At 42.3% G+C, this 15,295-nt stretch overlaps 1 protein-coding gene and 1 long non-coding RNA gene across 2 annotated transcripts in view; one reads left to right on the top strand and one right to left on the bottom strand.

Annotated features, from left to right (window-relative positions):
- Positions 1-15,295, bottom strand: part of LOC306653304 — a 411,785-nt gene that overhangs the window by 213,355 nt on the left and 183,135 nt on the right. The gene's annotated exons all lie outside the window — the stretch shown is intronic.
- On the top strand, positions 12,361-13,173 carry LOC306654357 (tRNA (carboxymethyluridine(34)-5-O)-methyltransferase ALKBH8-like). Its single transcript, XM_079127818.1, has one exon. The coding sequence runs from the start codon at positions 12,516-12,518 to the stop codon at positions 13,029-13,031; it is 516 nt and encodes a 171-aa protein (XP_078983944.1). The 5' UTR covers positions 12,361-12,515; the 3' UTR covers positions 13,032-13,173.

The following is a 15,295-nucleotide window of genomic DNA, read 5'->3' as shown; positions in this document are numbered from 1 at the left end:
TAGGGTCTGGACTGAGAAATCTGTTGATATCCATATTGGTTTCCCCTTGTCAGTAATCTGAAGCTTTTCTCTCACAGCCTTTAAAATCCTACCTATATATTGTATGTGAGGTATTTTCATTAAAATGTGCCTTGGTATGGAACTGCTGTAATTATGTGCATTTTGTGTTCTACAAGACTCCTGTATGTGATTTTTCCATTACACTCTTCAGGTTTGAAAAATTTTCTGATATTATTTCATTGAAAAGGTTGTTCATTCCTTTGTTTTGTATCTCTTTGCCTTTCTCAATCCCAATAATTCTTAAATTTGGTCTTTTTATGATATTCCATAATTCGTGGAATTTCCATTCATGATTTTTTACCATATTCTCAGTTTGGTCAACTTTATTTTCATCATTAAATTTTTGTCATCATTGTCTAAGATTCTGTCTTCCACAAGATCTATTCTGTTGGTGATGCTTCCTATTGATTTTTTAATTTGGTTTATTGGTTATTCAAGTATTTATATTTGTTTGTTTTCAGAATCTCAATCTCTTTATTGAAGTACTCTTTTGCTTTCTGCATTTGCTCTTCTAACTCTATTGGAGTGATCATGCATTATCTGCATTTGCTGTCTTATCACATCTTTTGCTTCACTAATTATTTTAATTATGTATATTGCAAACCTTTTTTTTTGTCATTTATACTGCCATGATGTCATTGGATTCAATCAAAATAGCATCTTGATTTGTTAGGGACAATGTCTTCCCATATTTTCATATTGTTTCTGTATATTCCTCTAGCAATGAATATCTGAATTATTGCAACTCCCCCATTGTAAGCACATTGTGATGCTACAGGTTTTCAATACATCTCCTTTGAGAGGAAGATTAATATTAGCAGTATATAATACAAATAATATGCAGTCCTACACCAGATAGACCCTATAAATACATTAACACTATTGTAATAAATGAGAGGATGAGTTTGAATATTATCTGCAGTATACCCAATAGACTTGTAATGAGCTTTTCAAATTCTAGTGGTGGATGAAGAGGATGGGGATAAGTGGAGGAAATAACTGTTAATGGGATGAGAAACGAGTAGAGATACATCATGAAGGGAAGAGTTAGAGTGGAATCAAAAGAAGTTTGTATTTAGCCTGAAAAAAGGGACAAGGAGACTTCAAGGGAATAGGTAAGTATAAGGAAAATAGGGTGAGAAAAAAGAAGAAATAAAAAATTTAAAAAATTTAAAAATCTATGGCTCACAGTCATCTAGCACTCAAACCTTCAAATCCTCAATAGCTAGATGTGAGTGTCTCCAGTCTCTGGTAGGTGTCTCAGGAAGGGAGCCACCCCTCCCAAAAATGGTGGCTGTAACCTCTGGGATAATTCAAAATGTTTGTCCCTGTCTCCAAAGAAGCTGGGAATCCAAAGCACAGACAGGTATGGGTGAGAAGTTCACACCATGAGGGTGGGCGGAGAGGTCTGGAAGCAGTGAAAGGTGGGGCAGTTGCAGTCTTTGGCATCTGGAAGTGGCATGGGATGGGATGTAAATTGCTTTTGGTTTTTAGAGCTCCCAAAGTGAGTTTGCCTTGAGTCTCAGATGAGACTTTGGAACTGAACTTGGAGGCAATGCCCTGTCCCTGGAACCTGCAGACCCAGCTCATCAAGCAGCTACTGAAGGTGAATCCAGAGGCTGCACAAGAGAGTCACAGGAACCCCCCCCCCCCCCAGGCTGCACCAGGCCTCCCCCAGACTCCAGCAACTGCACCTCACACTGCACACCTGCAAACACAGAGGCAGCCTGGTCAGGACATTCATTCATCCACTCTTTCTCTCACTCCTGTCCACTCACACACTCAGGATCTCTGCTCTCCATTAATCACCTTTGAAAACAGCCACAAGGAAAACCCAGCTGAGCACACAGTCCATGGTGAGCAGCCTGTGTTCAGTGTTGACCACTGAATGGGATGAGCTGGGCATCCAGGACTGGGCTCCTGGGCAGAGCTGCAGAGTCAGGGTCGGCTTTTTTTGTGACCAGAGGGAGGCCCTATTTGCATGTCCCCCTACTATATAGCCACTCTTGTTGTAGGGCCAGGATGAACATTTATGAGTCGAAATGGGTACATCATTGGGTAGAAATTGGGCAGAAAAGCATTCAGTATTAGAACTTTTTAAATTTTTTCATTTGTCTTGATTAGTTGTACCTTACAGCAGAATACATTTTGATTCATTGCACACAAAAGGTGCACAGTTTTTCATTTTTCTGTACACAATGCAGAGTCACACCATTCAGTCATACATTTGCATGGTGTAATAATGTCTCTCTCATCCCACCATCTTTCTCACTTCCATGCCCCATTGTCTTCTTGACTCCCTTCTACCCAATTCAAAGTTCCTCCATTTTTCCCCTTTCTCCTCTCATTATGGATCACCATCCACATATGAGAGAAACACTTACCCTTTGTTTTTTTTTTGGGGGGGGGCAGGAATTGGATATGTCCCTTAGCATGATATCCTCCATCTCCATTCATTTGACTGGACATGCTGTAATTTTATTAATCTTGAAGCTGTGTAATATTCAATTGTGTGTGTGTGTGTGTGTGTGTGTGTGTGTGTGTATATCAGAGTTTACTTATCCATTCATGTATTGAAGGGCATTTAGGTTGGTTTCAGAGTTAATTTATTTTTAATTTGAGCTGCTATAAATATTGATGTGGTTGTATCACCTTAGAATGCTGAATTTAAGCCCTCTGGGTATAGACCAAGGAGGGGGATAGCTAAATCTAATGGTGGTTCCATTCCAAGATTTCTAAGGAATCTCCATACTGTTTTCGAGAATTGTTGCACCAGTTTGTAATCCCACCAGCAATGTATGAGTGAACCTTTTCCCCACATCCTCACCAATACCTATTATTGCATGTATTCTTGATAATTGCTATTCTGACTAGAGTGAGGTGAAATCTTACTTTTATTAGCATTCTTCTAATTACTAATGATGTTGAACATTTTTATATATGTGTTGTTTGATTGCATATCTTCTTCTGTGAATTTCTTCTTCTTTGATCTTATTGTCTGTTGCTGGCTCTTTGTGGTACAAAATCCATGGATATTTGTCACCGCTTGCAGCAACAACTTGCACGGGTCTTATGGGTGGTGGACTGGAAACTGAGCTACTTCTATCTTTCTCTTTAGTGCACTGCTTTCTTGCTTGTTTGTTTACAGAGGATAGAGGAAATGAGGTTTACTTGCTTTGAGAGGAGAGAGAGAGACTTTGCTTATCAGAGAGAAAGAGAGACTTTGCTTAAGAGAGAGACTTTGAGAGAAGGACAGGCTTTGCTTAGAGCTTAGAGGAAGAGAGACTTGCTACATCTTAAAGTCCTGCATCCTGTGAACTAAGGGTACGTCTACCTAAGGTGCTTTACTGATGCATCTCAGTTCTCCGCTCTGTGATCTGCCTTCTGCCACTTTTCTTTCTTCTTGCCATTTCTTTTGCTAGCTCCTGTGTGTCCCTACTAGCTGCTGTGTTCTTTCTTCTGGCTGCTGCCACCGCTTTTCCCTACTAGCTGCTGCCGCGTGTTTTTCCCTCTGCTGCTGCTGCGCGTGCCTGCTTCCATACGTGAGTCTTCTTCTACTGCTTTTCTGCTAATGGCTGCTGTGTCTCTGTCTCGCTCCACCTACGCTTATATCACCTCCAGGCAGCGGAGAGCAGGGCCACGCCTCTTATGCAAAGATTAGGCGAGACACTCCGAGCAGGCAATTAGTGCTCGAGAACACATGCGCATACATTGGGTGTGTGGACGATAAAATCACCTGAGTGTGCTTATGTCAATTAACCTCCTCGCTGCTGATGTGATCAACAGGGCACAGCGCCCTACAATTGTCTACTATCTTATATTACTTAGTATAAACACAAAAATCATATAATGGAATTATCAGTGTTAATGCCATGTTGCAAATGTAAAACCACACACAGAAACATGAGTGCTGGTTCACTGTTTCCCTGAGCTCATGTCTGGCAAGAATGACCGAGTATCTGGGCATTTGCTCTGACCCTGAATATGACTGTTCCCCTGACCATCCTCCTACTCCCAGGTGCACATACATGGTGAGGTCCTCAAAAACTGTCTGGCATTGGAAATGCACTATGTGTCTTCTCCAATCTGCTGCTCCCTGCTCTCCAGGGATGCATCCAGCTGTGGACCTCAGAGGCACCTGCAGTGGGGAGGCTGTGCCTCCCTGTGAGGCCTCCTTCAGCTTGCAGTATCCACTTTGCACAGAACTATCAGGTACACATATTGCTGCCTTGTGTGGTGGGCACAAGGGTCAGGTGTGAGCAGGGAGTAATCCAACCTCTGTCTTCACTTTCAACTCTCATGAACTGAGTGCACATGGGGCCATGTGTAGCCCCTTATTGTGAGGGGCCTGGGAGAGGACCAGCCAGTGTCCCTGTGGACCTGGTGCTGAGTTGAGGGTCAGACTTAATTCCCTCCACTGCACCTGGGCCTCCCTGCTCTCCACATGGTCACCAGGCCACAACTGCCTTTGGGATTCTCTGCAACCAAGGTCAGGCAATCGAAGCTCTCATGGCCTATGGCGTGGCCCTCAAACCATGTACTGTAGACCTGGCCTTTGGTCACCTGGCCATTTTCAGGTGTTTGCCATGGTGATGTCTCCCACGTGGGATGCAGTGCAGATTCACAGCGACTGCTAGTGCAGACACTGCCAGGCTCCACCTGTGCTTCCATGGTTACTTGGCCATGGTCAGGGCATATGTACCTAAGGGTGAGATGGGGGCTGGACCATGGGGCTTCTGCTGAGTGAAGGAGGCTGCAGCCCTGGGAGAATTCAGCCCTGCCCTTGGTTTCCATTCTGCAGACTCAGAATTCCCTTCCTGTGTTCCAGGGAAGATTGTGAAGGAGCCTGACTGAGAGTGCCAGGCGGCCAAGGTCAGGAGGGCTTGAAATTGGATCATTGCTTCCCTAGCCTCAGGGATGGGATGACGAATTATTGCTACTTATCTATGTATGTATGTATCTATCCATCATCAGTGAATCATCTATCTATGATCTATCATCTTCATTCATCATCTATTATCTACCTATCTCTATCAGTCATCAATACATCACCTATCATATACATATTGTCTATCATCATTTTATTATATTTCTATTATTTTCCATCATTTGCTCCTCTATCTATATCTATTAACTCTATTTTATCATCTATTTGTAATCTATCCATCTATTTTTCTGGATTCTGTCCACCAGGCATCTCTGTGTCTATCTATCTATGTATCTATGTATCTCTCTCTATCTATCTATCTTCTTCCTCTTCTTCTTCTTCTCCTTTTTCTTCTTCTTCTTCTTCTTCATCATCAACACCATCATCTTCATCATCATCATCATTGTCTGCGATGTAATCATCCCTTTCTGCTCATGGGCTCTGCAGGATTTGGGGGAAGCAGGGACTTTCTGTGTGCAACAAGTGTCTGGAGATCCTCCTGGAAACAGCCACCTGCCCATGAGCACTTTGTCATTGTTAAAGGTGGTGACCATGATGGTCTTTCCTTTAGAGTTGGTTTCAATGAAAGCAAAGCAGATGCTCTTTTTACCCTGCAAAATACTTGACTCTAAATGCTTCAAAGAGCTGGAATTAGAACAGAATATATATAACAACTAGAATAAAGTGTTGGCTCCAGAGTTCAGCATTTTTGCCAAGACACAAAATTCCTAAACAAGTTTCCAAATATTCTAGAAATAAAACCAAGAATCAATGAATACACATTGAGTTCAAAAGTCTCTGTTTAGCAAAGGGACCAATTAAGACTGTGAAAAGAATGAAGAATACATTTGCCAGTTATTCCCCCATCATGAGATTAGCATCTAGAATACAGAAAGAAGAAACTTAACACCCAAAATGAAATAATATTTTTGATAAATGGTCAACATATGTAAAAGACACTGTGTCTGTGGTCACTTGCAGATGAGGCTAGTGTCTTCATATTTGGATATTGGAATTCTCTGTAACCTGACCTTGAACCCACCCTGCTCCCTGTGGCAAGAAACTTGCACAACTTTGTGCAGCACCCCTCACTTTGTGGAGCTGGGCTCATTCATGCTGGAGCAGACTGTGGGTGGGGACTCTCTCAAGGGCACAGGGATGCCCTGGTGTGTGAACTCCTGACTGATGTCAGGTCATGTGCAGGACAGTGAGGGGAAGAAAGAGCAGTGCAGGAGAGCTGGTGCTTCTCAGTTTGACCAGGAGAGTAGTACTTTGGGGTGAGATTCACGAACTGTAAACAGGAGGTTTTGGCCAGCAGTTCAACAAGGAAAAGAACAGGGCTTAGCACCCAGAGGATGGAAGGTGGTTTCAGATTCCCAGAAATCAATAATGTCCCAGCTTCACAAGCTCAGAGGCAGGGATAAAAATATGAATGTCACACAGAGCAGGGAATGAGTGAGAGAGCTGTCGGTTGCTGACCCTGGTTTTCCCTGTTCATACAGTAAAGTACTCAGTGGTTCCCCAGGGAGACCAGAACATGCTCCCTGCTGAGGCCAATCATGTTATAGAAGAGACGATGGGCTTACAAGCCTGCAGCCATTTCTCCCCTGCCATTTTGCTGCCACCATTATTCTGCCCTCCCACCATTTTACAACCTGGATTGTTAGCCACAAACTTCCTCATCAGTCATTGTTCAGATTGTTATTAGCCCGAGAACTTCCACTACTGAAGAATAGCTCCCCCACCATTTTCTCTCTCTCTCTCATCCTCTCTCTCTCTCTCTCTCTCTCTCTCTCTCTCTCTCTCTGTCCCCCCCACTTCCCCTTAAAGGCAGACACTCTCCTCATCTGTTTAATAAAATTTATTTTGTGAGTTCCTGCACCCAGAGTGGTTTTCTGGGTGCTTTCATTGGTTTTGTGACTTGGATGAGCTCCTCTCCCACCACTTAGGTGAGCAGAATCCCATCTGACATCTCAGACCCCCAGACACTAGTCTCACCTTCCATTTGCCTGGATGCATGGTCCATATGCACCATGGGACTTCAAATTGGTGAGTTTTCCCCTAGGTAGACTTAAAATCTTCTCTGATGAACTGAGATGCAACCATTGATTGGCACTCTCAAGGTGGTTGAAGAGTGGGAGTTCCCCCAGTCATGACTTTTACAACTATGGTTGGCCCCTCTAGTTGACCTTATCTGATGAGTGGGTCCCCAATCTTTATGGTGGAGTTTCCCTCTCTGGGTTGAAGCTCCTGTTCATTTTTCCTCTCAAAATTCCTGGCCTCAGGTCCTCAACCCCTCAGCTTTTGCCTGACATACACTGATGGGTTGATGACTCCCATCATTGTGCTACCTCCTTGTCTCCAGCCAACTAGTCTGTGATCTTGGGATGCCTCCACCATGGGTCCTCCATTCTGGTAGATTTACTCCTGAGGTACCCACTAGACAATCTTAAACCCCTTTGCCTGAACTTCAACCTAAAATCTCCAAATCTTATTCGCCTGTATAAGGGTATTTGGATACAATATCCTTTAGATAATCAATCTGAATGGCCAATTAATGGCACCTTGGATCCCAATGTTCTGTAGGACTTATGTAACTTCTGTGAGTGAGCAGGCAAGTGGAAAGAGATTTCTTACATTCAAGCCTTAACTTTCTTGTGCACTAAACCTGATCTTTGCTCTTCCTGCACACCCAAACACCTCCATTTGGGAATGAAACCTTCAATTCCCCTGCTTCTTCTCTCCCTCCTAATCCCTCTTCCTTCTCTGACTGCAAACCTGCTAATGAAACACCCCCATACCAGTCTCCTGTGGCAAAGGCTCATCTGGCCCCTGCTTCTCCATCTCTTTTGCCCTGCTGTTTCTGCTTTCCCCCAAACCCTCAAAGTCTACCCAGTCCTCCCATCACACTGTCCCACAAACATATTATAGCCCTCCTACGGGAGGTGGCCAGCGTGGAGGGAGTGATCATAGTCCATGTTCCTTTCTCACTCTTCCAGCTTTCCTGGATAGAGAAGTGGCTAAACTCTTCACCGCCAACTCTACAAACTTCATTAAGGAATTTCAGTAACTTACCTAGTCTTATGACCTTACCAGGCATGTCATTTATACAATCATGTCCAACACCTTGACCCCTGAGGAGTGCAGGAGAGTCTGGGAACAGGCGTGCAATTATGCAGACGAGGACCACCAATCAACCTCATTGGGGCTGAAGCAGTACCAGAGAGGGAGCCCCAATGGGAATATAACACAGGGACCAGGCTTCTGTGGTAGGACAAATTAAGATCTCTGCATCATTATCTCGTCAGTTGTCCCCATCTTCCTCATTGTGCCCAACCCCTACATTCTGCTTTCCTTTTTACCCTACCTCCTTCCAGTCAGATGATGGGCCTGAATTCATCTCCTGAGTCTCCAAACAGTTTGTCAAGGCTCTTGGAGTCCCCTTGTTTTCCATATTCCCTTTCACCCAAAGTTACTGGATAAAGTAGAATTAACAAACTGAACTCTTCAAAACGTCTTAACCAAACTTTTTTTAGAACTTTGCCTTGACTGGGTCAGACTCCTGCCTTTTGTTCTTCTGCATCTTTGCTTGTTTCCAAAGAAACCTGTCAATATTTCCCACTTTCAGCTGATGCACCATTTTCCCATCCTTCACCCTGGGATAGTGCCTTCCTTTATCTCTTCCTTCACATATAATCATTCCTTTCCTAAGCCACATTTGGGCATTATTTTGGAGTTGCACTGACTCCTCCCAGCCAAGACCTTTGTCTGGTCCCCTGACTCAACCTCTTCAAATAGGAAACCAAGTTCTTATCTCTCCTCCTCAGGAGACTACAGCCCCTCTATCTCTCCAATGGCAGGGACACTATACGGTGATACTGGCTATGCCAGTATTTGTCAAGGTGGGAGGTTTACTATGATGGCTACCCATTTCTCAGGATAAGCTATAATCTCAAGCCACAAACTCCTTTCCAGCTTCTAATACTCAGGCTTCTTCCAACCAATACTTGACCACACCAGTGGGACCTCTTCACCTCAGGCTAAAAGCCATAAAGCCCTCCACACTTCTTCCCATTCTGGAGACTGAGGACCAGAACACTAAGGAACCAGAGAACCACATCTAGCCATGAGGACTGGATTGACAGCTACATTCTTGAATCACCTGTCATTCACCCTGTCTGCCATTTTCCAAACTATCAGATTTTCCCCCTGTAGAACTATCCAGGTGCCAGTCATTTTCTCCCTCCAGCATTGCCTGCAGGACTGCTAGAAGACTGACTCCTACTGTCCCTAGGGATGTTTCACCCATTTTACTTATGTTCACAAATAATGTTCAGAGGAGCCACTCTTAACACACCACACATCACATACCCAATTTGACTAACCATCTCATGGCGCAGGGATGTTGGATGTGCATGAGAGTCAGGTTCTTTTTTTTTTCCTGGCTAGTGCCCTAGATTTCATAGCTCTTTGACTTTCAACAGCACCCCCTCAGAGAAGACAGAGATCACCCCAGAATTATCACGAGTACCTCTCTTTCAATTTGCTTCCAGGTGCATATCTTCCAATGGAAGCCACCCTGTGAGTTCACTAGAAATGGGAAGTGCATGCAGGAAGAGTTCTGCTTCTATGTCAACCAGTCAGGCATTGTTAGGGAAAGATCAAACAGCTGAAGGAGGACTTGGAGAGGAGAAGGAACAAACTTACAGAAGGATCCTTGTGACCCATTTCAGGCCAATTATAGAAACATATTCTCCCATATATGTCCCCTCTCCTTATAATTGCCATGAAACTGTCCTTTGCCCCGTGCACATTGAAATTTGCACAAAATCATATTCATTTTTTTTAATCAGCCTACAAATCATCTTGTATTATGGGACTATTAGGACCTCATGAAGGAGGAATTGGAGCCTGGCAACAATTGCACTCCCTAGGGGAACACTCCAGTCTCTACCCCACCTACTGCAATGACATCCCCCTCCCCTGAATAAGTTCTATGCCCTCACACAGCAGGAAGCAGTTACTGAAGATGGATATTTGCCCATATGCCCAAAGGGGATCTTCATATAAGAACAAAAACACAGGAATGAAGGGATAATAGATTAGTAAGGCTGCAGCCATTTCTCCCCTGCCATTTTGAGGCTGCCATTATTCTGCTCCCACACCAATTTACAACCTAAATTGTTAGCTTGTGAACTTCTTCATCAGTCATTGATCAGATTTTATTACCCACAAACTTCCACTACTCAAGAATAGCTCTGGGAGAGGATGCCAGGATCTGGACTGCGAGCAGTTGGGGCAGACCAGGGTGACTGAAGAAGGCCTGAGGTGACAGAGAACTGTGGGTGGCATGCAAGTGCCTTGACCCAAAAGAGTGTGCATGGGAACTGCGAGGGGAGGGGTCCCCGTCAACATTGCTAGTGGTCAGAGTGCCACCAGGCTCCAGTCTGCCATTGGCTGACCTCCTCTGGACAGGAGGAGACATTGCCAGTCCTGAGGCCATGTTTGAGAATCCGGTGCCTCCGCAAGATGTTGGCAGGATCTGGGCAGTCAGCTTCCTGTTCTCCTGTGCCAGGTGTAGCAAATCAATGCTGACCAGGAAGAGCAATGCTGCAGACATGACACTATCTGACCTCAAGTTATTTGACTGAGCTACAGTAACTAAAGCAGCATGGCCCTGGCACCAGACATGGAGATGAAAGTAATAGAATAGAAGATACAGAGACCAATCCACATAAGTGCAGTTGTCTGGCACTTGACAAAGTTTCCAAAATCTTGTTGTAGAAAAGACAGCCTTTTCAACAGATAGTGCCTAGAAAACTGAATATCCATATGAAAAATGATAAGATAGATTATTGCCTCTAACCCAGAAAAAGGACAAGGCAAAGTGGATCAGAAATCTAAGGATTAGAGAAGAATCTCTGCAAGTGCTAGAAGCAAGCACTGCATGAATCCCCCTGTGTAATGGCGCACCCTCTTCCGCAACCAGGGTACTAAAGTGCATAAATAAAACCAAGAATCTGTGGGGGCATCTGGAATTCCATCCAGTGCTTGACAAAGATCCTCTGGAGGATGTTTGCAAAGGCTCATCCGAAAGGGAATTGCCAGATGTTTTGCTCCGGAGCATGGTGTTTTTTTCTGCTGTGTTTTTCTGATAATATATTGCTCATTTCAGTCTGAACGGATTGCTTAAGGGGATGAGGGGAATAGAACAAAAATTTCAGAAAATATTCCCACAATCCGAAAAACAACGGGTCTTTACCACTAACACTTAAAAATAATTTTAGAACCATGTAATGAGTCCCTGAAAGCCTCTGGAGAAAATAGATATAGATCTGCCTTTGTCTCCAACAGGCTGGTTAAATGCTAACAATGTGGTGGGGTAAAAGAATAAGGTTTCACAACATTCCTTCCTTCCTACAACGAATATATGACCCCTATAATAAACGTTGGTGCACAATGTCCTGTTCTGGAAAAAAGAGCTACATAAGACAAGATAATCTATTCAGAAATAAAATCTTGGCCATGAGAACCATTGCGACTGCTGCCCTCCTGTAGCACTTAACTCAGCAATTTAGATATTAACCAGATGGACCTAGTAGAGATGGTCACATGAGATTACTTCTCTATCACTTTAACCACGAGAGTAATAAGAATAGTCTTAGGTCACATGGAGTTTAGATATTAAGGAAATTACCATTGTATTAGCTCATTGACATAGTTAGATATTCTTAAAACAATTGTGATTACGTAAGGAAAATCTGTAAGGTTGCTGTTTTCTGCCTATGCTTTGGAAACCTCTTTAATATTAACCACAAGACTGCCATTATACCCTGAAGAAAAATGTATATTAACCCAGCTTTCCCCAGAATAAAGTGGGACTGATTGCACCAGAACTAGAGTCTGTGTCTTTCATTCTCCATCCATCGCCGACGCTGTCTCCCTGCACCCCGTTTACCTGTGTGGAACCCATGGACTCCTACTAGGGCTGGACCCCGGAAAGAATCTATAAGGAGTAGCCAATTAAAAGCTTCTGCACAGCATTTGACACAACCAAGAGTGTGAGGAGAGAGCCTTCAGAATGGGAGACCTTTGCTACCTGCTCTCGAGATAGGACACTGATATACAGAATACACAAAGAACCCAAAACACTCATTGACAAGATGCAAATAACCCAATAACTAAATGGAATAGGAATAAGGAGACACTTCTCAAAAGATGCAATGTAAGTGGAAAAAAAAAAAAAAGCAGGAATCCTTCTCAACATTCCTGGTAATCAGAAAATGCAAATCAAAACAACTTTGAGATTTCATCTCATTACAATCAGAGGATATCACCAAAAATAGAAATAATAGGTCTCCAACATGGCCGCGCCCAGTGTTTCTATGGATACTAATCATCAAAGTAATTTCAAACTCAGTAAAACTGAGAAGAAATTCTTAAGGAAGCAGATGAAAGCCAAGCAAACTTTGCTGAGACATGAAGGCTTTGAGGCAGTATCCTATGCCACTCAGCACAATGGAAGGAGATGGGGCTTCAACATTTACCTCCAGGCCTCATGGTACTAGAAGAAATTATTTCTTCTGAGGATGAGAAAATGCTTTTGGAAAGTGTTATTTGGTCAGAAGATGCAGATAATCAAAATTTTCAGAAATCCTTTAAACGCAGAAGAGTAAAGCATTTTGGTTATGAATTCCACTATGAGAACAACAATGTAGATAAAGACAAGCCATTACCAGGGGGTCTTCCTGACATTTGTGATAGCATTTTGGAGAAATGGTTGAAGAAAGGTTATATTAAATATAAACCTGATCAGTTGACCATAAATCAGTATGAACCTGGGCATGGAATTCCTGCTCATATTGACACACATTCTGCTTTTGAGGATGAGATCATTTCTCTCAGTTTGGAGTCAGAGGTTGTTATGGATTTTAAGCATCCAGGTGGTGTCACAGTGCAAGTTATGTTGCCTCGTCGGAGTTTGCTAGTGATGACAGGAGAATCTAGATACCTTTGGACCCATGGGTTATTCTTCTGTCTGTGACAGTCAGAGGAAAGAGACTCCTCCCTCATTTCCAAAGAGTGAGAAAGAAGCCATACAGCTGGAGCAAGAATATGTACATCGAGTTTATGAAGAGATCGCTGGGCACTTCAGCAGCACCAGACATACTCCTTGGCCACGGATTGTGGAGTTTTTGAAGGCTTTGCCAAATGGTTCAATAGTGGCTGATATTGGATGTGGAAATGGGAAGTATCTTGGCATCAATAAGGAGTTGTACATGATCGGTTGTGATCGTAGCCCAAACCTTGTGGACATCTGTAGAGAAAGGCAGCTTCAGGCCTTTGTCTGTGATGCATTAGCTATTCCATTTCGCACTGGGTCTTGTGATGCCTGCATCTCCATTGCTGTTATTCACCATTTTGCAACAGCAGAGCGTAGAGTAGCAGCTCTCCAAGAACTTGTTCGGCTCTTGAGACCTGGAGGAAAGGCACTCATTTATGTCTGGGCAATGGAACAAGAATATAATAATCAGAAGTCCAAGTATCTTAAAGAAAACAGAATTAGCCAAGGAAAGGAGATCAGTGATACATCTACTCAAGGGCAGCTTGTGGAGCAAATGCCTAATGTGAACAATCAAGATTTAGCATTTTCTATGCCCTCCATTAATGACTTTCAGGAGGAAGAATGTAATTCAAGGAAAGTTACTAATTCTGAGCTACCTATTCATACTAACAGGACTACTATTCATTCTCAAGATGTGCTTGTTCCCTGGCACCTTAAAGGAAACCCTGGTAAAGACAAATCTGTTGAGCCATTTGGTCCAGTAGGATCTCATGACCCAGGTTCTGTGTTTCATCGTTACTACCATGTGTTCTGTGGTGGAGAATTGGAAGCTGCCTGCCAGACTTTGAGTAATATCAGACTTCTTCAAAGCTGCTATGATCAGGGAAATTGGTGAGTGATTCTTCAAAAGATCTGAATATTTATATGAACATATCTTAGTAGAGAAGAAATTCTCAAGTTTAAAAAAAAAGAGAAAAACTAAATTAATTGTCCTTTTAATTAAAAAGAGAAATTGTGGTGAAGTACTAAAGGAGAAATCCTGAGAGAAATTTGGAAGCAGAGATTGCTTAGGAAATATTTGACCCTCTACTTTGATTGACTTCATAGATGTAGGCTCTTTCTATATCCCCATTCAAGATGGTGCTTAAAAGTGACTGAAGTAATCCATGAAGTATTTGAGATTCTCATGTAAGAATGCAGCATTTTGAAGATGATATTTTGTTATAAATGTTATTAAAGGACCTGAATTATGTAGAATCTTATTGAAGTAATTATATAATATTTTAATAAGGAAAATATTCCTGGTCAATAGAAAATTATCTGAAGTTTTATTTACAGTTCTGAACTCCATAAAATCATAACCATTTTAGCATCAGACCTTATTAGCATAGGGCTTAACCATAGTGGGTGCTCAGTAAAATTTTAATCAGATAATGCCTGTAAATTACTAGAAGTTTCATTTAAAAAAAACCTACTAAACCAGTCCCATGTGCCAGATATTGTTTTAAGCACTGGGAATGGAGCAGAGAACAAGAAAAAACAGAGGCTGGGAATATACCTCAGTGTTGAAGCATGTACTTAGTACGTCTGAGGCCCTGGGATCAGTTCCCAGCACCATAACAAACAAATAAGAATGAACAAAGCCTTTGCCTTTATAGAGCTTACCTGCTAAAGGAGAGAAAGACAATAAGCAAATAAATAAATAAATAAATATTACATGCCACATAGTGATAAAGATCATGAAAAAATAAAACAGAAGTCAAGGGGACATTTATCTAGGACCAAAAGATTACTTTTTAAGTGGCAGAAATAGCTATTAATCCTGACTGTAATTTATTACCAAGAGTTAGGTGATATTACTAATTCATTGATCTAGGAGTTAAAGCCAACTCAAACATGTCCTTTTAATATTTAAGTTAGAATGCTGCCAGTCATATCTAACTATGCCCTTATAGTCAAAGCTATGGTGTATTTCTAGTTTATTCATAATTTGTCCCAGTCTAGGAACAATCAGGAGTTATTTGCTTATCTATATAATGTTGGATAGTAACTCAGTTTACTAACTGCTTATGTCATGGTTCCAGGAGGAACAGTTAGGAAGTTTACCTTTGGTTGAATTATCACACAGAAGAGAAATGCTTAGAAACAAAAATTTAAACACTTTGCTCCAGTAGGTATTGCTTTTGTATTAACCAGGCTTAAGACTGTTTTAAAGAAAAATTACTTTATGTGAATTATGGGTG

The sequence above is a fragment of the Sciurus vulgaris genome (assembly GCF_902686455.1).
Source record: "Sciurus vulgaris genome assembly, chromosome: 2".
Taxonomy (NCBI): Eukaryota; Metazoa; Chordata; class Mammalia; order Rodentia; family Sciuridae; genus Sciurus; species Sciurus vulgaris.
This window is presented reverse-complemented; position numbering and strand designations above follow the sequence as displayed.

Bases quoted from the DNA above. Each gene is read 5' to 3' on its own strand.
- LOC306654357 (XM_079127818.1), top strand. From the start codon at position 12,516: ATGGGGCTTCAACATTTACCTCCAGGCCTCATGGTACTAGAAGAAATT.